This window comes from Protopterus annectens, chromosome 1.part0 (genome assembly GCF_019279795.1).
Source record: "Protopterus annectens isolate FY-2018-M chromosome 1.part0, PAN1.0, whole genome shotgun sequence".
Classification (NCBI taxonomy): Eukaryota; Metazoa; Chordata; order Ceratodontiformes; family Protopteridae; genus Protopterus; species Protopterus annectens.
The window spans coordinates 1,512,875,011-1,512,898,952 of NC_056725.1; the positions used below are offsets into that span (position 1 = coordinate 1,512,875,011).

At 41.7% G+C, this 23,942-nt stretch overlaps 1 protein-coding gene across 1 annotated transcript in view; it reads left to right on the forward strand.

The window, feature by feature from the left end:
- Positions 1-23,942, forward strand: part of PHF10 (PHD finger protein 10) — a 539,251-nt gene that overhangs the window by 63,489 nt on the left and 451,820 nt on the right. Inside the window, exon 2 of the mRNA XM_044067805.1 lies at positions 5,354-5,460. Within this exon, the coding sequence (XP_043923740.1) occupies positions 5,354-5,460 (107 nt within the window). The remainder of the gene's footprint in view (positions 1-5,353; positions 5,461-23,942) is intronic.

Sequence of the window (23,942 nt, forward strand, 5' to 3'; positions counted from 1 at the left end):
AGACAGACCTCAAAGGGGCAGATCCCAGGCACAAGGTTCTTATAGGCCCAAGCAATGGGGTGCTTCTACCTCCAAAGCTGGAGAAGATAGATTACAAACGTACAGAAAACAGTCCCATTGACTTCCCCCGCCTGCACCAAGCACTTATCTTCTGGCAGCACCCTTAGGGGAAAAATTCACACTTTTTGCAACAGGAGTTTCGATGGTGGGCAAAGGCTTGTCACCAGAACAAGGGTCAACCATTCACATTACCTCCAGCCAGGCATACACTAACAACGGATGCATCAGACTATGCCTTGGGAGCCCACATGGCAGGAAGATGCATTCAGGACACATGGTCCTCAAACCAAATGCATCTACATATCAATCAGAAAGATATGTTAGCTGTTCAAAATGCCCTGACAGCCTTCAAGGACCTACTTCATCCTGGACAACTACTGATAAAGACAGGCAACACCACGGTCATGTGGTATTTAAACAAGCAGGGGGGCACACATTCTTACCCCCTTTGCAGACTAGCCATGACCTTGTGGGACACAGCTTTGACTTACCATGTACATCTGCAGGCACAATTCCTGCCAGGAAAGGAAAATACTCTGGCAGACAAACTAAGCAGAAACGTCATGGATCCTCACGAGTGGAAGCTGGATCCACAAGTCTTCAGCATGATAACAAGGAAATGGGGATGCCTGGACATAGATCTATTTGCCTCCCCTCTCAATTACCAACTAAAAAGATTATGCACAAGGATTTATCACAGACAAGCATGGAAAGTGGACGCCCTATCAGTATATGCCTTTCCTCCACTGCCTCTCCTCCCCAAGGTGCTCCTAAAGGTCAGACAGGAGAAGCCAAAGATGATACTGATTGCCTTAGACTGGCCACGCCAGTACTGGTATCCAATACTAAGGAACGTATCTCTATACCCAGCTTGGACCTTGCCTCAAATATCTCGACTACTGTCCCAGCAAAACAGTCAGATCATGCACAGCCAACTCATGACATTAAACTTGGCAGCATGGCAGATAATGTAGTTATACAAAAAACACCTCTCAGTAAAGCTGTGACGGATGTCATTCTGGAAGCAAGAAGGCCTAGTACTAGAAAGTCTTATGCTGGAAAATGGAAGAGATTCTGTGCCTGGAACCAGGCACAAGGAACTGATACAGTGGTACCAAATATTCCTCAGATTTTGCAATACTTAACTGAGATGCTGGACAAAGGCCTATCTTTTTCGTCAATTAAAATTCATGCCTCTGCCATTTCGGCTCATTACAATACAGAGCCACCACTTTTTCCTCACCCTTTATTAAGGCAGTACCTCAGAGGAGCCAAACATTTAAGGCCCCCAAGGAAACTACCAATACCTGCATGGGACCTCAACTATGTCTTGGAAAAGCTCACCCTGCCTCCTTTTGAGCCAGTTACTGCTGATATGAAGTTTTTATCTTGGGAAACCGCTCTACTCTTAGCAATTACTTCTGCAAGACGAGTTTCAGAGCTACAGGCGCTCATGGCTGTGGAACCTTTCATCATTTTTCATCCAGACAGGGTCTCCCTGAGGACAAACCCAACATTTATGCCTAAAGTAGTGTCCAGTGTGGCTCTTAACCAAGCCATCCATCTGCCAACCTTTTACCCAAATCCACAGAACAAGGGGGAGAGAATTTTGCATTCTTTGGATGTACACAGGCAGCTTAGATTCTACTTGGACAGAATCAAAGCTTTCAGGAAGACAGAGCAATTACTAGTGGCATATGCTGCAGGATCACAAGGAAAGCCTATCTCAAAGCAGACTATTTCTAAGTGGTTAGGCCACTGCATTCGTTTCTGCTACTTACACCATAGCAAGCCAGTGCCAAAGGCATCATTCCACCAGAGCTGCAGCCACCTCAGCAGCCTTTCTCAGGGGAGTACCAACCAGAGACATTTTAGAGGCGGCTACTTGGAGTTCAGTGCACACCTTTACAATGCATTATAATCTGCCACTCTACTCTAAATCCAGGGCAGGCTTTGCCACTGCAGTTCTGCAGGGCCTCATAGCCACTCCTACTGCTGTCTAGTTCCAGCTGCTCAACCATAGCTTTGGGACTCTACCCAAATGTAATGACTGCAACAGTGAAACACGAAGAACATAGTACAGTTGTGTACACTTACCATAAATGTAGATGTTCGAGTGTATTCACTGTTGCAGTCCAGGTTACCCACCCGCCTTCCCCCTTTTTTCTTTTGGATCTTATCTTTCCTTCTCTGATTTATACTACCTATGTGGTGTATTTGCTTGGGCGGCCACGGTGGTACAGTGGTTAGCATTGCCACCTCACAGCAAGAGGTTCTCCGGTTCGATCCTCGGCTGAGGTGCCTTTTGTGTGGAGTCTGCATATCCTCCCTGTGGTCGCGTGGGTTTCCTCCGGGTGCTCTGGTTTCCTCCCACATCCCAAAGACATGCTGTAGGTGGATTGGACGCTCTAAATTGGCCCTAGGTGTAAGTGTGTGCCTTCTGTGGAAGGTTGGGTGCCGGGCTGGCAACTCGACACTGTAAAACTCCACTGCCAATCATGAGTGGACAGGTGATCCGCTGTGGCGACCTTTAACCGGGAAAAGCCGAAAGAAGAAGAATGTGGTGTATTTGCTTATAGATGAAGGTAAAATTTATATTGGTGTATTTCTGAAATATATATAAAGTTTGGCAACCCTTTTTGGGGGCACCTGACATCTGGGGCAAGAAAAACTGAAGAAAATGGTGTTGGCTGCTGCTTTTATACCCCTGACGACCTGACGTCAGGGAAGGGGCGACAGTAGCCGACGCAGGACCCAAGACTTTGGAATTCAGGCCGGCTGAGGGCAACCTGCCAGCAGGATTACCCAAATGTAATGATTGCAACAGTGAATACACTCGAACATCTACATTTATGATAAGTGTACACAACTGTACTTTTTAAGGAATGGCAGGAATTGATCAATTTGTATAATAATGGGGTGAATGGAAATAAGAAAATATATGTAATGTAAACTCCCAGTTAACCAGAACTCAAGCAAACAGAGCTCTCAAGCAAGCAGAAAAAAAATTGAAGAAATACAGTACAATTTTCATGTGTTGCACTTTGTCTCCCCCCCCCCCCCCCCTGCAGAAACAACCTAAGAACAAGTCAAGCCAAACAAATAGTATAGGGTACAGTATTAGGCCTGTTTTTAATAACAACTCTTAAGCAACCAGAAACTGTAGTTATCCGGCATCTACCAGTCCCCATGGGTGCTGGTTAACAGGGAGCTTACTGTATTGTTTTTAGTATTTCTAATGTAATTTTTATTGTATTTGATTATACTGTATTTGTATTGTACTGTATGTGGAGCTCTTCTCTCCGGGCCTGTGCTGAAAATGAGTTTTGTAGGCCCAGTCAGACCATCCCAGTAAACAAATGTCAAATAAATAAATTGTTTCATGACCGTAACAATGGAAAATGTTGTTGTGGTTTGTTTTGCATTAATACCTGTATGTTCCTGTTACTTATTTAAAATGTGATGATTTAACAAGTATGTTAAATAAGATCACTATAACTCCAGCAATGATAAGTTTTCTTTTACAGGGGTTTCTAGTGGATCTTATTTTTTTATCAAAAGTAGAATATGATTACTGTTTGAACTGGACAGACTTAAACTTGTATTGCTAGCAGGTTGGCTAAGACAACAGGATCAGTGTAAGTGATGCTGTGAAGTACTAATTTGGAACAAACCTGGGCTGGACGTAACTGAAGAAGGTTTGTGGTTTCCCTTTGTTCTGGAGACAAGTTTTAATTCATAATTGGCTTTGGAGGTTTTCACTTGTGATCTAATGTGCTTGTTGAGGCTAAGGAGGAAGTTTTTCCAACTGGGAATTTGTGCCTTTTTTACCCTTGGACAACAGTTTCTTCCTTTTTTTTGTAAAGCCTGGTGATAGAGGATGTCCACCACATAGGTTTGTTTTTCTTTGAGGAGCAGGTTTTAGTTCTGTTGGGTATGGCTGAGTCCATGCAGTTGGTACAGGTGCTTGTATACTGCATTGGTGTAAGGTTCAGCATAGTTTTCTGCATCCTCAGAGGGAGGTGGTGGTGCACAGCTACTGATACCCTCCCTCAAGAGGTTGTAGTCAGCTTTTGAGAAGTTTTTTAGCATGATTACGGCTGGGGAGATTGGGTAGATAGAAACTTCGAATGAGACAGACCGATGATTTCTTCTCACCAGAGAAGAACATACTATGGGAGTTGTGTAGCGGTTACCTATGTTGGTGAGAACCACGTCCAGAATGTCATCTCCCCCTTTGGGGGATGAGACAAGCTGGTCTAGTGTGTTGGAACTGATGTAGTCAAGGAATCATTAATTCAATGCTGATTTAATGTCTGCTTAAGATTGTGACAGGTGTGATTTTTGAACTCATTTCCTGAATTTTTTTTTAACATTTGTCTTCCATTCTTTGCACTGCATCTTTTGTATCCCACAGGCTATGAATTGATTCTGACCTTTGTTGGTAGGCATGATCAAAGTGGTGTAACCCTATTTTTTTTTTGTAGAAAATAAGCTTGCATTGTATTTTGAATGCAGTTTTGATTCTGGTGTGTGTGGCTGTATGGCTATTGCAGCTCTGGCCAGGGGAGTAACAGTTGGTAGATACAGGCTACATGAATTGTCTGCTGCAGAGGATTAAAAGCTGCCAGTGAGCAGTGAGCTGGTGCTTGTTGGTGCAAGTTTCGATTATTTCAACCTTCATCTGCTTGATGTCTGTCTCAAAGCAAGTTGTTTAACCACCCTTAAATAGGTTTGGGCATAGCGGCTTTACCTGCTTCGCAAATCAATAAAATAAAGGATCAGACTATATAAGGCATGTCTCTTGTCTCTCACTTATCTTTTCAAACCATCACATCCATGTAGTATAATTTGTTTTAACGAGCTTGCCATAGATTATTTTAATATTCGAATACAGAGTCACTGAAATAGATTGTACCAAAGCTCTGAATGCAGTAATATTAATTTATCTTAGAACAGTGACTTTATCTTAATATGCTGAGTATTTTATAATTGTCAAAATATGAAAGTAATCTTAAAATATAAAACATTTGCTTTTCAGGTGAGATGCTGGTTGTTAACTTGAGACCTCTGTCTGTGATATTAGTATAGATGTTGAATTTGCAGGGTTAATGTTGACAGTTCCTCTTTGACAGAATCTAACAGCCTGTTTAGATTAAATTAATATCAAATATCTTAACCAGTGATGATTGTTCATTTTAGTTCAGCATGTGTAAGAACTTAAGGAAAAGAAATAGTAAATTATATTTTCTTGTTTGAGCTATATTTTTCTACTTCTGTTTGTGTTACACAGGATGATATGGAGGAGAGTTCTAATGATGGAAGCCAGACGCTCAAGAGAAGACGGATGGGTTCAGGAGATAGTTCAAGGAGCTGTGATACCAGCAGTCAAGACTTTGGGTATTAATATCCCTGTGATTTTGTTAACTTTTTATTGGTGTGTGGTGCGTCTGTGTAAATATTTCCTCATGACTACTGTTTGACACTGTGAACTTAAATATGTCTAATTAATATGGTTTCTGATGTGGAAATGTTCCTGATAGTATCGTCTTCTGGCTTAATCTGCAAAGACAATATGCATATGGAGGAAAAAAATCTCAAAATATGTTATTGATTTACTTTCTGATTGTCTTTATTTAGATTTATTTTTATTAAAAAATCCGGTAATTTGAAAGGTTATGCAGCATTCCATTAATGACATTAAACTTTGCCACTATAAAAATAAATACATTCACATAAAGGGTAACCTTTTGGAAGGATCTTGAGTACAGTGATTTTAAAGTTGCATTATCCTTAATTATTTCTCCTCCTTTGAGGTAGAGTGATCTCAGAATTAGTGATTATAAGTAGTGGAGGTTTGGGGATACCCCCAAAAATGCTTTAAAAGTGTGAGATTGAGAATTCACTGTTTCATTTAGAAACTGCAGTTCGATTTTTGAAATGTCATCCTGACTTTGTGTCTTAGAGGAGCAAAGTGTTGATTGCGATCCAAATGACTGACGTTTAGTTAACAGTTTGGGAGGTGGAGAGCCAGGAATGGGGTGGGAGTGAACAGTTTGGGAGGTGGAGAGCCAGGAATGGGGTGGGAGTGAGCAGCATCAGCTAGTTTACCCTTACTGGATAGAGGATATAAGAAGATGCTGATCCCTGTTGGCAGTTTGCTTCCTGTGAAGGCCTTACACATATATTTGGTTGTACGACTGGGAGATATGGGTTTGATTCCAAGCTGGATTCAGTAGCACTCAAATGGCATGTTTGTGGGAGAATGCACACATCAGGGGAAGGGCATTGGACATCCTAACAATAATGCAGGATGTCAGCCACCAGGGAGAAGGTTAGGGCCATCTCAGAAATGCCTCCATAGTTTACGTCTGTAATAAAGCTAAGGTACTAAGGGACAGGAAGATTGTAGTTCCTGGTTTGAACAAGCAAGAAAGGGCTTAGTGGGGTCCTTGTTTGGAGGGAAGCAAGATTTTCCTGGGCCAAGTGATGAGGCTACCCACCTCTGGCAGGCAGAGTGATAATGTGAGCAGGAACATAAGAAGCCCTTGCAACTACCTGGATGATCATTTCTCGTGGTTTGGGGGATGCTAGGTAGTTGGCAGGCTTACCAGCTCACCAGCTTAAATATAAACCCCTATGTCACTAGATGGGTTGCAAACTGGCTCAAGGACAGAACCCACATGGTTAGAATTGCTGGAGCCATGTCAGACTCCAAACCAGTTACAAGTGGCTTCCCACAAGGCTCAGTCCTGGGACCTCTCTTGTTCGGTATATATTTCTCGGAGGTACAGGCCAACACGGAAGGACTGTGGCTGACCAAGTTCGCAGGTGACTGCAAACTAGACGCCATAATCGACTCTCCAGCCGACACAAGCATCCTACAAAAGGGCCTAATAGAAACAGACAACTGGTGCCAGAGCCATGGCCTCAAGCTAAACGCCAAAAAGTGTATAGTCATCCCCTTTGGCAAAAACAAAGTGCCCACAAATTACCACATAGATGGTAATCCATTAAGTACGGAAGAAGTAATTAGGGACCTGGGGACCCAAGTTGATAGCAATCTCTTATTTGAAAACCACGTGGCCAAAGTGGTTAGAAAAACATTTTATATAGCCCACCTAATCATGAAGGGATTCACATCTAGATCAGGGGAGGTCATCGTGCCTCTTTACTCATCCTTCATCAGGCCCATAATTGAGTACAATGCCCCTTTTGGGATGTACCTTACCAGACACCTGCAGCAACTGGAAAGACCCCAAAAGTACCTCACCAAGAGGATTAAAGGGCTCGAACAGATGCCATATGCTGCCCGGTTAAAGAAACTCCAGCTCTACTCAGTGGCATACCGCCTGCTCAGGGGCGATCTGTGCTTGACGTATAAAGCCATGTCCAACCCGGAATTAATGGACATACTGCACCTCAGAAAATCCAAATCCCATCGAGCTACGCGCTCGAGAGACTTGAACCTCAGCACTGAAATAAATAGGACATGCTGGAGGGACAGATTCATAACCCAGAGGCTCCCTTCACTCTGGAATAAAATCCCAGTCCAGGTTAGGCAGAGTCCCTCATTGACTCTCTTCAAGAGGAATCTTGATGAGTGGATGGGAGATCGTAGGTTTACCCCGGGTATCACTTCTGTGTCACTGTTAGACAGAGGCACAGTATACTAACCTCGAAAAAGGGCATAGCAAAATTAATTTAAAATGGGTGGCGAAAGCCAAACATACTCTGGCTAGGCTTATAAATGCCCTAGGGCAGATAGCCTAGTATGAACCTATTAACAGCAAAAAGATGAAGGGGGAAATGCACAGAAAATATTGTTGAAGCATCAGGAGACTGTATCAGTTGTTAAACTTCTGCTACTGAATCCATTTAGTTAAAGGATGACCTAAATGTGTAATCACATGGAATTTTTCTGTATCCAACTTACTATGAACAAAACCCGTTATCTCTGTGCTCCCTTTGGCCCATACCTTGTACCCAACTAGTATTGAGTCCCTTTATGTTAGGTCAAAAATTGTTTTCTTAGGAAACTTCAAATGCCCCTCCATAAATTGAGAATTTAATACATTCTCAATTATGTATGCTCAGAGATTTCTGGACGACTTCAGTGCAAACTCCCTGGACCAGTTAATTTGCACCCAAATCAGGGGTGGTAAAATCCTAGACTTGGTCCTTGTCATTATGCGAGATCTTTATTTCCCAAGAATTGTAACTTTCTCCTTGGTTAAATCAGACCACAGGTCAATCACATTCACCATAAGACTGAAACCTGAAGCATCTTCCAGTGCTTTTGAATTCAAAGATTATGTGAAGGCTAATTTGCTAAAACTGAGTGATAACCTGGCTAAATTCAAAATTTACATCCATCTTTGTGATTCCATAGCTAATGCATAGTCCTTCACTGCAAAATTCTTTGCACATGTAAATGACTTCATTAGACGCATCTGTTACCCTTAGGAATAAATACAATGCCAAATTCAAAAGTAAATTCACATGGTGGAATCCGTATATAAACAGGTGCTGTAATAAAACAAAATAAACAAAATAATTATTACATGCAAAAATTAATCTAACTCTTTAAAATGTCAAAAACACCTTTGCTAAATTAAACAAGGAGCTCTGAACCCTGATCAGATTAGCCAAAGCCATGCATGAAGTGAAAATGGCTACCCAGGCGATAACCACAAAGCCTTTAATAAGTTTAAAATCTAGGAAACCATGCCCATCACTGTGCCAGTAGTAAATATATAACATACTTGGACCCAGAGGACCTGCTTAATCTACTAACAGACACATTTAGGCCAAACTTCACTGCCCTCTCCCTTCCAATATGGTTTAGACCTTCCAGTATGGTTTATGTCAGCAGGCCAGCTTCCAAAACTTCAAGGATGGTGGTTTGCTGTTGCTGGAGACAGCTGCTGTTGTGGGCTTTTGAGGATCAGTAGTCAGTTAACACTTTCCATTGCTGCACGCATAAGTTCCCTCCAGGAGAAAAAATCTTCAATTTATTTTATTTTATTTTATTTTACATTTGTTTACTGGGAAATTCCGACTGGACGGGGTCCTTTTTCAGCAGAGGCCCAGGGAGAAAAGCTCCAATATACATATTAAACTTCTACAGTAGGATACAGTACAATTAAAAATAAAGTAGATGTATACACTAGGAATATACAGTATCAAATAGAAAATGGTACATTATTTATGCAGTTATACAGTAATTACATTGAATTGAATAAATTAACATTGATTGCAAGATGTCTGTAATGTTGGAAGAGAATAGAGAAACATGAAGACAGTTGAGTAAAGTTGGAGTTAGGATGGATTAGTGGGATAAAGGTAAGGCAGAGCTGTAGCAGGTGGGAGGGAAGTGGTTAGTCAGGGTTGGAGCAAGGGCAGAGCCAGTGCATTTGTAAGTGGGTTTTGAGTGTGGTTTTGAATAGACTGTTGGATGGCAGTTTGGTTATCGGGGGGGGGGGGGGAGGTTGTTCCATAGTTTAGAAATAGAACAAGAGAAGAGTGCTTCTCCAGCAGAGTTTTTGGGTTTGGAAGTGAGAAGTAGGTTTTTGTTGTTTGACCTTGGGGGTCTGGAAGTTGTATAAGGGTGGAGTAGATTTTGGAGTGATGGAATATTTTATATTAATTTGTGGGACAGAGATAGTTGATTCAGGTGAAGAAGTTGGGGGAGTTCAAGCCAATCAAGTTCTTTGATTGAGTTGCAGTGATGGCTGTGATAGGTAGCCCCAGTTGCAAAGGTTTCTAGTCTGTTTAGGTCAGTTTGTCTAAGGTTAGTAAAGATGGGAGAGGCATAGAGTAGGGTTGAGATTAGCTGGGAGTTGGCAATAGCAATTTTGGTTGTTCTTGTTAGGTATTGGATGTTTCTATAAAGTGCGCCAAGTTTTTTATGTACCTTTTTATGGTGGTTGAAATACAGAGATCGAATTTTAGTTTGTTGTCGATTACCACACCTAGAAGTTTGGTGTGGGCAGATGGGGGGAATGATGATGTTGTTTTTGGCCTGGATGGTGAAGAGGAAGGTGTAATTTTAGAGTGTTGAAAGATCAGGAGTTTGGTTTTGTTAGGGTTCAGTAGAAGTTGGGCATTGGAGAGCCAGCTTTCAATGGATGAAATGATTTTTTATAACTTAAACTGAATATTTTCTGTGAAGATGGAAAAAGTGTTGTGATATTTTTTTTAGTAATTTTTAAACAAAAGTGTTACTTTTTACTTTTGTGGGAAGCATTGTTAACACAAATTTTACAAAGAAAAAACTTAGTTTTATATTACTTTTGGAGAATGGGGTAAGTGTTTAAAGTATGTTTACTGTGTTCTATGTGGAAAAAGTTTGGTTTTTTTTTTTTTTTTTGTACTATTACTTGATTGTTTTATAGACTACAACTGCCAGGCTTCACTGGGAATGAGGCATCTTTTCAGCTTTACCCTTGAACAGCTTACCAATTCCTCAGTTCTTCTTTCTACCAGCCACAAAAAGAAGAAAATTAATAATTGGTCTTTGCCACCTCCGAAGACTGCCACAGTTGCTCTGCTGTTGATGGGTGAGTGCTGTGGCCATTTCTGGTTGCACAGACCATTCTTCTTTTTCTTGGCTTCCTCTAATGTAGTCCCTACAGCCACCAATTTCCTCCGTGGCTGATGGAGTGCCTTTGTTGAGCAATGGAGAACCAGTATTGTCTTGTGGGAGGAGTAGAGAATCATACTCTGCCTTGCCAGAGTGGATTATCTGTCCCTTGAGAGGTTTTAATAGTTTAAATACCATGTTTGTCAAGGATCTCAATCAAAAAAGTAATTTTATTTCAGTTTGAAAAGTCCACAAAGTAGTTTGTGTCTTTTTCCACCGCAGGGTAATTGACAAATCAGGCATGGCTCTTAAGCACTGAATTAGAGAGAATAAATATTATGCGCCCAGAATCATAAGGGAACTATCAGCTTCAGTGACTGATATTAGTATTCTACTTAAGAGATGTTTGCACATCTTAGGCTATCAAACTGAGCCTAACAAATCAGATTAATACAAGTCATGTTAACAAAAGATGCTTTTACTTGTGATAACTCAACAGTCTCCTTTTTCCCATTTTCTACATGGGAATGGGTTGCTGGGTCAGCTGTCGCTACCTGTCTTAATTCAGTGCTACTAACCTGCAATTAACAGGCTTGCCTGATTTTTGTAGGTGGTCTTTCACACAATCCATTTCTGTGCTGGGCATCCTCTTTTCCTCTTGCTTTATTCTTGTCTTCCAAATCTTTTTCACAAAATCATTTTCTGCTTTCTTGCACATGTGCCCAGACTTCTGTAATCTGTTCTGTTTGACCTTCCCTGCAATTTGAGTTACTTTGGCTTCTGCTCTGATGTCAGCATTTCTTTGCATGTCCCACAGTGTGCATCTTCCGTATGGTAAATGCTCACCAGCAAAAAGGTTGCAAGAAGATTTTTCAAACCATGACCTTCAATAAAACCAGTGTTTGCAAAGACAACACAGGTTTCACATGTACAACAAAGTATTTGTACAAGCAGCACACAAACCTATGTCCCTCAGCAACCCAGATCAGTTGAAGATAACCTACACACACACACACACACACTGGTCTTTGTCATTTTATTCATAGTTTCGTAGTTTAGTACTAGGCTATCTGCCCTGGGGCATTTGTAAGCCTAGCCATAGTGATGTGGCTTTTGCCACCCCATGAAATGGTACAAAAATGTACAGAATAAATTTAGAATACTGTGCCTCTGTCTAGTAGTGACACAATGAAGGTCCCCTTGTATAATAGAATTAGTTTACTATGCCCCTGTCTAGCAGTGACACAGATGTGACCCCTGGGGTAAACATACGATCTCCCATCCACTCATCAAGATTTCTCTTGAGAGTCAGTGAGGGGTTCTGCCTAATATGAACTGGGATCTTGTTCCAAAGCATGGGAAGCCTCTGGGTAATGAATCTATCCCTCCAGCATGTCCTATTCATACTTGTGCCGAGGTTTAAGTCTTTAGCTCTCGTGGTCCTGATGGATTTGGATTTTTTGAGATGGAGCATGTCCATCATATCCTGCGTCAGGCAGAGATCACCTCTGAGCAGGTGGTATGCTACTGAGCAGAGCTGAAGTTTCTTTAGTCTGGCAGAATAAGACATATGTTGGAGACCCTTGATCCTCTTGGTGAGGTACTTTTGTGGTCTCTCCAGCTGTTGCAAATGCCGGGTGAGGTACATACCAAATGGGGCATTGTACTCCATCATGGGTCTGATGAGGGAGGAGTATAGGGGTACAATGACATCCTTGGATCTGGATGTGAATCCCTTCATGATGAGGTGTGCAAGGTAGAATGTTTTTCTAACCACTTTGGCAACGTGGGTGTCAAATGAGAGGTCGCTGTCAACTTGGGTCCCTAGGTCTCTGATTACTTTTTCTGTACTCAGTGGGTTGCTGTCTATGTGATAATTTGTGGTTACTTTGGACGACGATACATTTTTTGGCATTTAGTTTAAGGCCGTGACTCCGGCACCAGTTGTCCGTTTCTGTGAGGCCTTTTTGTAGGATGTATGTATCCGCTGGTGTATCGACTATGGCGCCTAGTTTGCAGTCATCTTCGAACTTTGTCAGCCACAACCCTCCCATGTTTGCTTTAACATCTGAGAAATAAATGCCGAACAAGAGGGGTCCCAGGACAGATGCCTATGGGACACCACTTGTGACTGGCTTTGAGTCTGACATTGCTCCAGCGATTTTAACTTTATGGGTTCTGTCCTTTAGCCAGTTTGCAACCCATCTATTGACATAAGGGTTTACGTTTAAGCTGTTGAACTTATCTATGATGCCTGAGTGGGGTATTGTGTCGAAGGCCTTAGCCAAGTCCAGGTAGGCTGTATGGACTGCTTTGCCCTCATCAGTGGCTCTAGTGACTGTTTCGAAAAGGTCAACCAGGTTCAGAAGGCAGGATCTGCCCTTTACAAAGCCGAACTGGGTGGGGTCAAGTGTCTGTAGGTCCCCTATGTCTCTGTTTATGAGTTCCATAATGATTCTTTCCATAGCTTTGCAGACCAGGCTGGTTAAACTTATGGGGCGGTAGTTCCCAGGGTCTGTAGAAGTACCCCCTTTGTGGAGTGGGACCACTGTTGCTGTACGCCAGTGTTCAGGTACATATCCTGTAGTAAGGCTAAGGTTAAATAGCATTTTTATGTGCGGGTTTAGCTCCTCTTGGAGTTCACGTAGCACGCAACCCGGGATACCGTCGGGTCCCATTGATGCTGTGTTTTTAGCTTTGTTGAGGGCGGTTCTCACTTGGACATCTGAGATGACAGGGAGATTACATTCAGCTGGGATAAGTATTTCTTCTTTTGGGGGTGAGGGAGGGGAGAAATTTGCACTGAACCTGTCAGCCAGAATCTTGGCAATATCTGTGGGTTCAGTGTATTTTTTGTTGTTGTGAACTAACTCTGAGCATATCTGAGGGTTTCCGCCCAGGTTTCTAACATAGCTGAAGAAGGCTTTGCGGTTATCTTTAGTGTCCTTAGCGATTTTTCTCTCAAAGTTGGCCTTGGATGTTTTTATGAGAGAACGTAGTTTTCTGCTAATGTTGATCAAAGATGTCTTCCCTTTATGGGATTTTGCTCTGACGTGCAGTAGCTTCCTTCTTTTGTTATACAATTTGTTAATGGCTGAGGTCCACCAGACAGGACGCTTGCCTTTGGTGGCGAGGGACTTGGATTTATTTGGGATTGCATGATCCATGCATTCTTGGAGATGTCCATAGGAAGCATTTGTGAAGGATTCAGCATTGTGGGATGTGGTATCCACTGGCCCAGTGGGCTTAAATGATACCATCTCAGTCTTAAGAAGAGTGAAGTCTGCTTTTGAGAAGTTTTTCACTGTGGTCTTTTGTGCTGGGGGTGGAGGTGGGATATGTATATCCAGGGTGATTAGTTTGTGGTCAGATCTCACTAGTGAGGGGTATACCTCCGGTGTGGAGCATTTGTCCCCATGTTTGTGATGATCAGGTCTAGTATATTATCTCCCCTAGTGGGAGAGGTGACTAGTTGTTCCAGTGCATTTGAATTTATGAATTCCAGGAACCTTTGGGCTAGGGTGTTAGGGCTAGAATAATGTACCCAATCTATGTTTGGGTAGCTGAAGTCTCCCAGTATGATGGTATTTTGTGATACATTCATATCCTCCAATGTGTTCAGGAAGGCTGAGTGGGGTTCTGAGATTGGGAGGGTGGTCTGTAACATGCTACCAGTTGTATAGCAGTTTTGCCTATGGTTAGTTGCACCTGTATGGTCTCTGATGCTTCATGTGTTGCTACTAACCTGGAGGTGTGGGTGTCCTTCATGAATATGGACACTCCCTCTCCCTTTGTGGTTTGGCCCGGGTTTTGGGGCCAAAATGCATGATACGAGGTATAGCCTGGTAGCGCTGGGGTGCTCTCAGGAGCCTTGAACCAGGTTTCAGTTACTGCACAGACGTCGATGTTCTCCATGCTGAGGAGTGCATAGAGTGCCTGCATCTTGAGATTTAGACTTCTGGTGTTGAGCAGCATTACCCTTAGTTTTTTTCCATTTTTGTTTTCTAAGGAGGTGGGTTTGTCTTTTGAGCTTTGCCTAAAAAAGGCACTATGGGGGTGGCAAGCCATCCCTTGCGAATCTTCATTTCATTGAAAGCCAAATGGCTGAACTAATTTCATAGAAAAATGTAGCAGTGTATGGAAAGTATGTGATGGTGTAATTTCTTATCATGAGTTATTAGAGAAGTGAGTGTTGCAGAGTGTGTGTGGATTGCGATTGTACCCCCCCAGATCTCTAGTTGTCTGCGTTTGCTTTCCAGTACTGATTCACTGTGGGTAGTGTTTTCTTTCCTTTTCTCCCCGGTTGTTCGACCATGATGTTAGTACAAATAAGTATGAGGGAGGTATGGAGATGCAGGGGCTGGCTTGCCCCCTGCAAAGACATATTTTTAAAATATATTTATTGTGAAGAAGGTTTTCTAAAAATGAGATGTGAAGTTGTTCGATCTCGCCATTCATTCTTACAGATGCGTTTGGAGCTGATCCTCTGCTCCTAGCCAGCCTACTACAAAGCTCGAGGTCTTCAGACAATTCAAGTTACCCTACAAGGTGGATCTACTGACACAAGACAAAGGAACTCTCCTACACCAACACTTACAGATGTTATCCTTGACTGTGTGGGTGATGGACTTTTGTTCCCCTTCAGACCCCACTACTCAGAGGACGTGATTTCTGTCCTAAGGGAGGCAAGGAAACCTACCACTAGAAAATCTTAACCTGGCTAAGTGGGAAAGATTTACAAAATGGTGTCTGCACAAGGGAAGGGACCCTTGCTCTGCTGAGGTCCCCCTGGTTCTGTCTTATGTGTGTCAGTTGATTAAAAGTGGACTCTCTCATTCTTCTATAAAAGTACACCTTTCTGCTATATCAGCCTGCCTGCCCCTTCACCCCCCCCTTACTAGCCAGGCTCGAAGTAAAGCTCTTCCTTAAAGGGTCTTACACATGAAACCACCAAAGAAACCTATCCCTCTGCCCTAGGACCTTAACTACATCTTAGAGAAACTAACCCAGCATCCTTTTGAACCTGCTGGGTCCCCTTCCCTACAGATGTGTACATGGAAGACGGTCCTTCTGGTGGCTATCAGTTTGGCCAGAAGGGTGTCAGAGTTGCAGGCCTTAATGGCCTTTCCCCCCTACGCCATCTTCCACAAAGACAGAGTAACCCTGTGAACCAGTCCCTCCTTTATGCCCAAGGTAGTCCATGACTTGTCTCTAAACCAATCTATCCATCTACCCACTTTCTTTCCCTCCCCCACTGACGAAGGGGAGTGGATTCTGCACTCCTTGGATGTGCACAGGCAACTAAGGTTCTACCCGGACAAAACCATTAGGAACACTAACCAGCTCTTTGTCTCCTTTCACCCCAGAGCCCTGGGCAGGGCAGTCTCCGAGCAAACCATTTGCCTCTGTTACTCCCACCATGAAAAGGAACCTCCAGTGAGAGTAAAGGACCATTCCTCTAGAGCTGTGGCTGGCTCCAGGGCCTTCATGAAATGTCTAGACACTGCATCCATTATGGAAGCAGCCACATGGGCCACTATCCACACTTTCACCAAACATTACAAACTTGACCAAGTTTCCAGAGCTGGGACAGGATTCGCCAGGGCAATCCTGCAGGGATTTGTAGAATCCTCTTCAACTACCACCACCCTCTAATTTGCATAAGCTGTGGTACGCTCCCACAAGTAGAATACTGCAACATATGAATAGAAGGACATAGAATAGTTGTGTAAAATCTTACCATAACCATAGATGTCCTTCTCTTCCATTTTGCAGTATTCCTTCCTGCCCACCAGTTCCCCCAAGTCATTTTCCTTTACCTGGCCTACACATACTACAGTAGGACACCAGGTCACACACCTGAAAACCACTGGCATTCCTCCTGCTGAGTCTTATTCTCTGCCTGCTGTTCTGTGGATTGTGTGTGCAGACGTCACATTTAAGGCCCCTGGTTTATGGCCTTGTGTCTGACGTCCCAACGCGCACTGCAACAGCCAAGCAGAAGCTTTTGTATAGGAACCGACATAGGAGTCGCCTGAGGGCAGGAAATCCCATAACTAGAATACTGCAACATGGAAGAGAAGGACATCTATGGTTATGGTAAGATTTTATACAACTATTCTTTGTTATAAGTCGAGGCATATATAGGTTATGGTTGCATTCCACCAACCCAAGCAGTTGTATTTTCAAAACTAATAAAATCAGTGTAATGTAGCTTGTCAGCCACAGATTATGTTCTATTTCAGGTAAGCCTTTTGGTGGCATTGTCACTAGAGGGTTACATCTATGTAAGTCTGAGATTTTCCACAACAATTTCTTGGTCAGTGAGTATGTTTACTTACAGACCAACTGTTGCATAGAATAGCTGCACAATGAATTTCTTGCTGCCAAATCGCAATTCCCACTAATGCTTTCACTGTTATTTTTTTCTAATATCTCTGATAACACTTCTGATATCAGAAGCCACCCCTTTCAAGGATGAATAAATGCTGGTTTTATTTCATTAAGTTTTAAAATTGGGGATCTCAAACTCTCGACCATTGGGTCTTAAGCAGCACTCATATCAGTATAGTTCTGGATAAGGGAAACTACTACACTACATTCCTAGTTGCTTTCCTAGACTGCTTTCTTTTGGTTTGGAAGATTGTGGGCCTTTGCTGGCTGTGCTAGTTCCCATGCAGCCTTTGTGGTATTCAGGCCTCTGTGACCAAAGATAAGAAGTGCATGATAGTTGTGAACTGAATGGAAACTGAAATTACAGTAAGAAAGTGCACACATTTTAAAACTTGACATTTTGTTTTATTTTTTTAGAAGTACATCAGCAGTATCTTCTTATCCTTCCTTGCATATAGGGTCTGTTTAAATTATGTCACTTCGAAAAGAGTATATGCTGCTTCTGCTTTCTTCCCCTAAAGACCATATCAGTGGTCATTTAACAGTAATAATGCAACTGCCCTTGGTTTTCGCTATTACCTGGCTCCAGAGAAAAATGTAAGACACTTTCATTTCTCTTTTCCAAGGTCTGACTTTAATGAAGTAGTATATCTTTCGGTTTCTTCAGTGTACTACACCTTTTTGAATGTAAACACATACACTACAAGAAGTGTGTGAAGATCGCCACTGAAGTTTGAAACCAAAACTCTATCAATAATAAAAAAATATATTTTTTTTAAATTTGAGCACCCACTTCTTCTTCTTCTTCTTCTTCTTCTTCTTTCGGCTTTTCCTGGTTAGGGGTTGCCACAGCAGATCATCTGTCCGCTCATGATTAGCAGAGGAGTTTTACGGTGTTGAGTTGCCAGCCCGGCACCCAACCTTCCACAGAAGGCACACACATGCACACACTCACACCTAAGGCCAATTTAGAGTGTCCAATCCACCTACAGCATCCACAGGGAGGACATGCAGACTCCGCACAGAAGGCACCCCAGCCGAGAATCGAACCGGAGAATCTCTTGCTTTGCAGACAATATTATGTTAAATTATCACCAATATGGATATCTGAAAAAAGAAATATAAAAATATTAAAACACATAAAAAAAATTTTGCATTTTAATTTCAATGAAAAAAAGTCATCAACCCCTTTTCTCCATTTTCTACATGAGATATACCTGTTTGCTGAAGCTGTTCTAAGCTGTAGAGGGACTGACCTACTGCCTGCTATGATACTGGGAAAAGAAAAGTGTTTATTTTCAATTGTTTCTGCACTTCTCATTTAATACATATCTCTGTGATCTGTACAACTGGTTTTACTGTCCTTTTTGTTGTGTGATAGAGCTGAATATCTGTTACTGTTGTGACCCTCAGTTTGCAGTAAAATCTTTTGTCTAGAGGCCTGTCTTGTTTTCCTTGTGGCAGAGAGAATTGAACTGGTTTAATCTGGCTAGGGGCATTCCTGCAAAACTGTTATTGTTGATTGGATAATTGGGCTGGTTTCTGTTCTCTGCCTTTAATAGCCAGAGTTTTAAATCAGATATACCTGTTTGCTGAAGCTGTTCTAAGCTGCAGGGAGACTGACCTACTGCCTGCTGTGATATTAGGAAAAGTGGATTAAGTACATTGTTTTTGCTTTTTACTGCTTATTTTCACTAACCACACTATTCCGAGAGTTTTTTTAATTAACTTTGCTACTTATCTTGAAAGTTGTTTTTTTTTTTTTTTAATTCTGATACTGTTTGCACTTGAATTGATCATTTTTAAGTGTTTTTCAACTGTTTAATTGCTGAGGGCTACACACTCAAGTGCACTAGCCATTTTACTGCCTCAAAAGTGTTTTATTACTGTATCTGCTCTAATTTTCGGAAAAAAAAAAAAAAAAACCATAGAAATCATATCTACTCATTTCCAACCTTTCTGTAACCAGTAGAGTCCGGTTTTCAGATTTTGCTGAATTCTGGGCTGTTTTGTAGTTTTTGTGTTGCCCAGACCTTACTAAGATAGAGGTAAGCTTCTCTGCTCATCAGTGAGAGTGGTGAGCTTTGAGCAGCCTATCTGTCGCTGGAGGAGTGGTTTCAGCTCAGAATCTATAGTTTTATTGGCCATTTTGGGCTATTTATATCCCTTTCATCTTTCTGTTTAAAAACCCGTGTTTGCCCTCCATGCAGCGCTGCTTAACTACGGTTAAACTACTCCCGGTGCCAGAAAGTCTGCTCTTCAGATTTTCCCTTAGAACTAGCCAGTTTTCTAGTTTTTGCAGTCAGAACAGTTTTTTTGTGCTCAGCACTTGTCCAAAACTCGTTGCAAGCACTAAGTAATCTACAAATTACTGCAGCATCAACTTTCCTCATTTATCAAGAGGAAAACAGTTTTTAGTACTTAAATTAATAAGCACTAACCAGGCATGTCTAAGTGTCAACTTCCGGTGTTTTCTCCTGTCCACGCGATGAATCTGGACCTCTTGGGGCAATGTAGCAATTGCCTCATGTACACAGTGTCTAAAAAAAGGGTGTTAGACCTGTTTTTCCTGATGTCATGTATGTGTTCACAAATCCTATCAGTCTTCTGTTTGTCTTCCCCACATAAAATGCATTACAACAGCTACAATTGGCAAGATAGACAATATAGGTAGTATTGCAACTACACCTCCCAGAGTAGGGAATAGTTCTTGGAAAACCATCTGCTGTAACATGGGGTCCTTCGTCTATAAACCTGCAAAACTTACAGAACCCACATTTTGTCATAACAAACCTTGTTTTTTTACTACCAGTATCTGTCACGAAAGGAAATGCTGCCAGCCCAGTGATCCGGAATTTTGTAAATAATTATATGTCGTTTGTGAATATCAACATGATTAATATAAGATGTTTGTGTTACAAATGTATTAGAGCTGTATGTCACATAAGATGGTTTGTACAGACATGTGATGAAGAGGTATTTTATAAAGTGTTGTTTGAAATGTATCCAGAGCATGCCCTACTGGAATAGAACAGAAATGTACCTGCAATATTGTAACTGTTTAGATGTATATATATATAACACTGTAAACTGTAATACAGGAGGTTAAATTTAGTCTGGCAAAACTTCAGAAAAATAGACACAGAATGTCTGTATTACAGAGTTTCCTGCATTGTCTTGGAAGTGTTTTTCATTGTTTTATGACTTCTAGGATCTCCCTAGATCTGATGAAAAGCCCTTGTCTGTGTATTTTTACAGGTAGATGCTAAATGCTACCAGCTGCCATCAGTGGTTGTTTTACCTGGGATAGAGTCAGATGATGAGGAATGTCATTCTGAAAGCTGTCCCAGCAGTAATATTTGAGATAATTAATTTGGGACGTCTCTTAGAGAGAGACAGCATTCTGTATTCTGTCTTTGACCTGACAATATCAGCTAGAGGATCCATTCACCACATTTGCCTTGCTCTTAAGTTTCTAGGTTATAGTAATTCTCTTAGGTCTAGTCAGGAATATAGCAAAGCTTAGCTTACTTATTTTTCTTTATTTATCTGAGACTGTTTTGCAAAGCTGTTTTAAAGATTTCCTGTGATTTTTAACTGTAATATACTGGACATTTTCTTGTTTTTTGTTAGTTATTATTAAAGATATTTAAACCTTTCATTGTGGCTGATCTGTCTAGAGATATTTAAGTTCTGAGATACTGTGAGGGTCACTCCTAATAGTCTTGCTGTTGGTCAAACTACCATTTGTATTGATAGTAACATTAAGATTGGGTATCCTTTGTGAAGGCCTCAAAGTAGCTGATAAGGAACTGGCTGGTGGCAGTGATAACTATCTTATAGTCTGGGCAGAAGGGGGCATAGCTTGTGCCAGCCTTTCCCAGGTGTGTGTGTGTGTGTGTGTGTGTGTGTGTGTGTGTGTGTGTGTGTGTGTGTGTGTAAAACAAATCTCCAGGAGTGTCTGTGTCAGCTAGTTGGGCAGGGCCATGAAGCACTGATTGGACAGAGGGAGTGTTGGAGGTCCTGGTTTGGCCACTCAGCTGAGATCTCAGCCCTATAGCTGTGCCAGTGGGGAGTCTTATTGGGGATCTGGAGAAAGAGGAAGAAACCAACCCCAGACTGACTGTGGTCTCTGTGTGCTGTTGAGGGAAATTGCAGTTGATGCAGACAGCTGCATCTGGGAATACTGTGTGTGTACCTGTCATCCTCCCAGTGTACATTCTCCACTAGTGCTAGGGGTGAGGATTGAGGCTCCTTAATTACTGGGCCATTGGTGGGGCGTCACAGTATCCCATCTGTAGAAGGGTTTTAATATTTTTCCTTTGCTGTCGACAGTGCAAGAGGCTGCCCCTAAAAGAATCATAAAATCATCAGGAAAATAATTTTCCAGTTGTACCTCACTGAACTAATATATTTAAAAAAATCAGTGCTGTAAAGAATCTTAAATACAGGGGTGAACATATTGAAATTGTAGTTATTCCTCCATTCAACAATGTTTTCACCAACATATTGATGAGTGTGGGATTTGATCTTTAAAATGTGTGTAAACTGGTAATTTCGAAGGCCCATCAGTTCAACTTTATATTCCTTAATTGCATAGGATACCCTGTCTTAATAAATATACATATTAGATGATGAATCTCTTTATCATATATGTTGTCATTGGATATCAGCCTAGAAAGCCTTACCATTTGGCCTTTAACAGACCTTTTTTTATGAAATGGATGACAACTATTAAAATGGAGATATGATATAGAAAAGGTAACCTTTCTTATAAATGGTTGAGGTGTAGCACCCATATAATAAATTCTCCTCAAGAAGCCTATCCAAGTAATTTATGCTGTTGGTCCCTATTGAATAAGTAAACCTTAAAAAAGTTGTAGAAATTTGCCGCTGAGTGTAAAAAGTCCTCCACTGTTCAGTGGTGCCTTTCCATAAAATCAACACTTTGTCTAAAAATCTATAATACCTGTGACACCCGTGCACTGGCCCAGTAGTCAAGGAGCCTCAATCCTCACCACTAACACCAGTAAGGGACATGCACATTGGGAGGATAACAAGTACACACACAGTAAAGTACAATTTCCCTTAAGAGCACACAGAGATCACAGTCAGTCTGGGGCTGGTTTCTTCCTTTCTCTCCAACTTCTATTTCCAAATGCCTGGCCTCCAACTCAAGTCTCTTCAACTCCAGAGGGATTTCCAAGTCCTCTGTAGAAAGGTTGAGCTGTCCATTCTCTGAGTGTTTTCAATCTTCACGGCCAGTCTGATCATCCTCCTGTTTGCTATTCTCTGCTACAGCTGTGACCAAAGCTGCAATCGTGTGCTTTAGTGAGGTTTCCATGTGTCAGTCATTTAGCCCGGCACATCTTAGCCAACTGGCTCCTTATCAGCTTGCCGTACTCCTCTGCTAATATGCCTGTCTGCTCTCCCTGAATAACTAAGACAACAAAAGAAATAAAACAATTGTGATCTGAACTCTGAATGTTCACTGTGTGGCTGATTTAGAGTACAAAAACACCTTCAGAGATCACTATCCACACCACCACAAGCCAACTAATATGTGATGCGGCTAACTCACCAGTATCAACCAATTACTATTTGATGTGGGTATCTCACCACTGCTAAACAATTAATATGTGACGCTCGTGCACTGGTCCAGTAATCAAAAAGCCTCAATCCTCACCACTAACACCAGTAAGGGACATGCAGATTGGGAGGATAACAAGTACACACACAGTAAAGTACAATTTTCCTTAGAGCACACAGAGTACACAGCCAGTCTGGGGCTGGTTTCTCCCTTTCTCTCCAGATCCTCAGTAAGACCACGCACTGGCACAGCTATAGGGTTCAGATCTCAGCCGAGTGGTCAAGCCAAAACCTCCAGCACCCTCTCTGTCCAACCAATACTTTGTGTCCCTGCCCAAGTAGCTGACACACACACACACACACACACACACACACACACACACACACACACACACACACACACACACACACACAAACTGAGATTTGAGGTATATACAAATACAGAGACACTCCCGGGGAAGACTGGCACAGGTGCACTAGCTATGCCCCCTTCTGCCCAGAGTATAAGGTAGTACCAAATGCCACCAACCACTCTTATCAGCTACTATAAAGGCCCTTACCAAAGGGTGTCCAATTCTACTGTGCAATGTTGTTGTTATCCAATTGGTAAGTGTGACTGAGACTTTGAAGCCTGTTTAGGAGTGGCTTCTACAGTATCACCAAATACATGCAAGTAGTCTAAGAGCTTAAATATCTCTACACAGAACAGTCACAGTTAAGAGGTTCAAAAATATTTAATAGTAAATTAAAGCACAAGACAGTACTTAACTCAACACAGTGACAATAGAGATCAGAATCACAGGAAATACTTTAAAACAGCATTGTAGGACAGTCTGACATAAATACAAAAAACATCTGCACTATATATTCTTATCCATCTCTAAGAGAAATACTAAGGTCTAAGTCTTGCATACAGAGCAATGCAAGTGCTGGTGAGTTGTCATATTCAGAACAAACTACAAAATGCACTCTCTTTTTCTCTGAGATAGTTCTTAAATTGATTATACAGATTACTGCTGAATCATTTCAGATTTCATCATTCTTGTCACCTCCGGTTAAATTCCCAGGCTAACAGAACTTAAAATTTAACATTTCTTTGTGATCTGCAGTTGCCAGGAAGTCACAGAGCAATAAAAGACACTTTACATGTGAAACGTAGTAATTATCTCTGTCTTAAGACAATAGAGAGAAACTCCTAGCCTAGACATCCTGTCTAGCTTGAGATAACACACCGTTGTAAAATTTTTTGCTTATTTTCTTAGAGTTTGCAAGTTAACTCTGTATGTCCCAATTTCTACCATAAAACATAGATTAC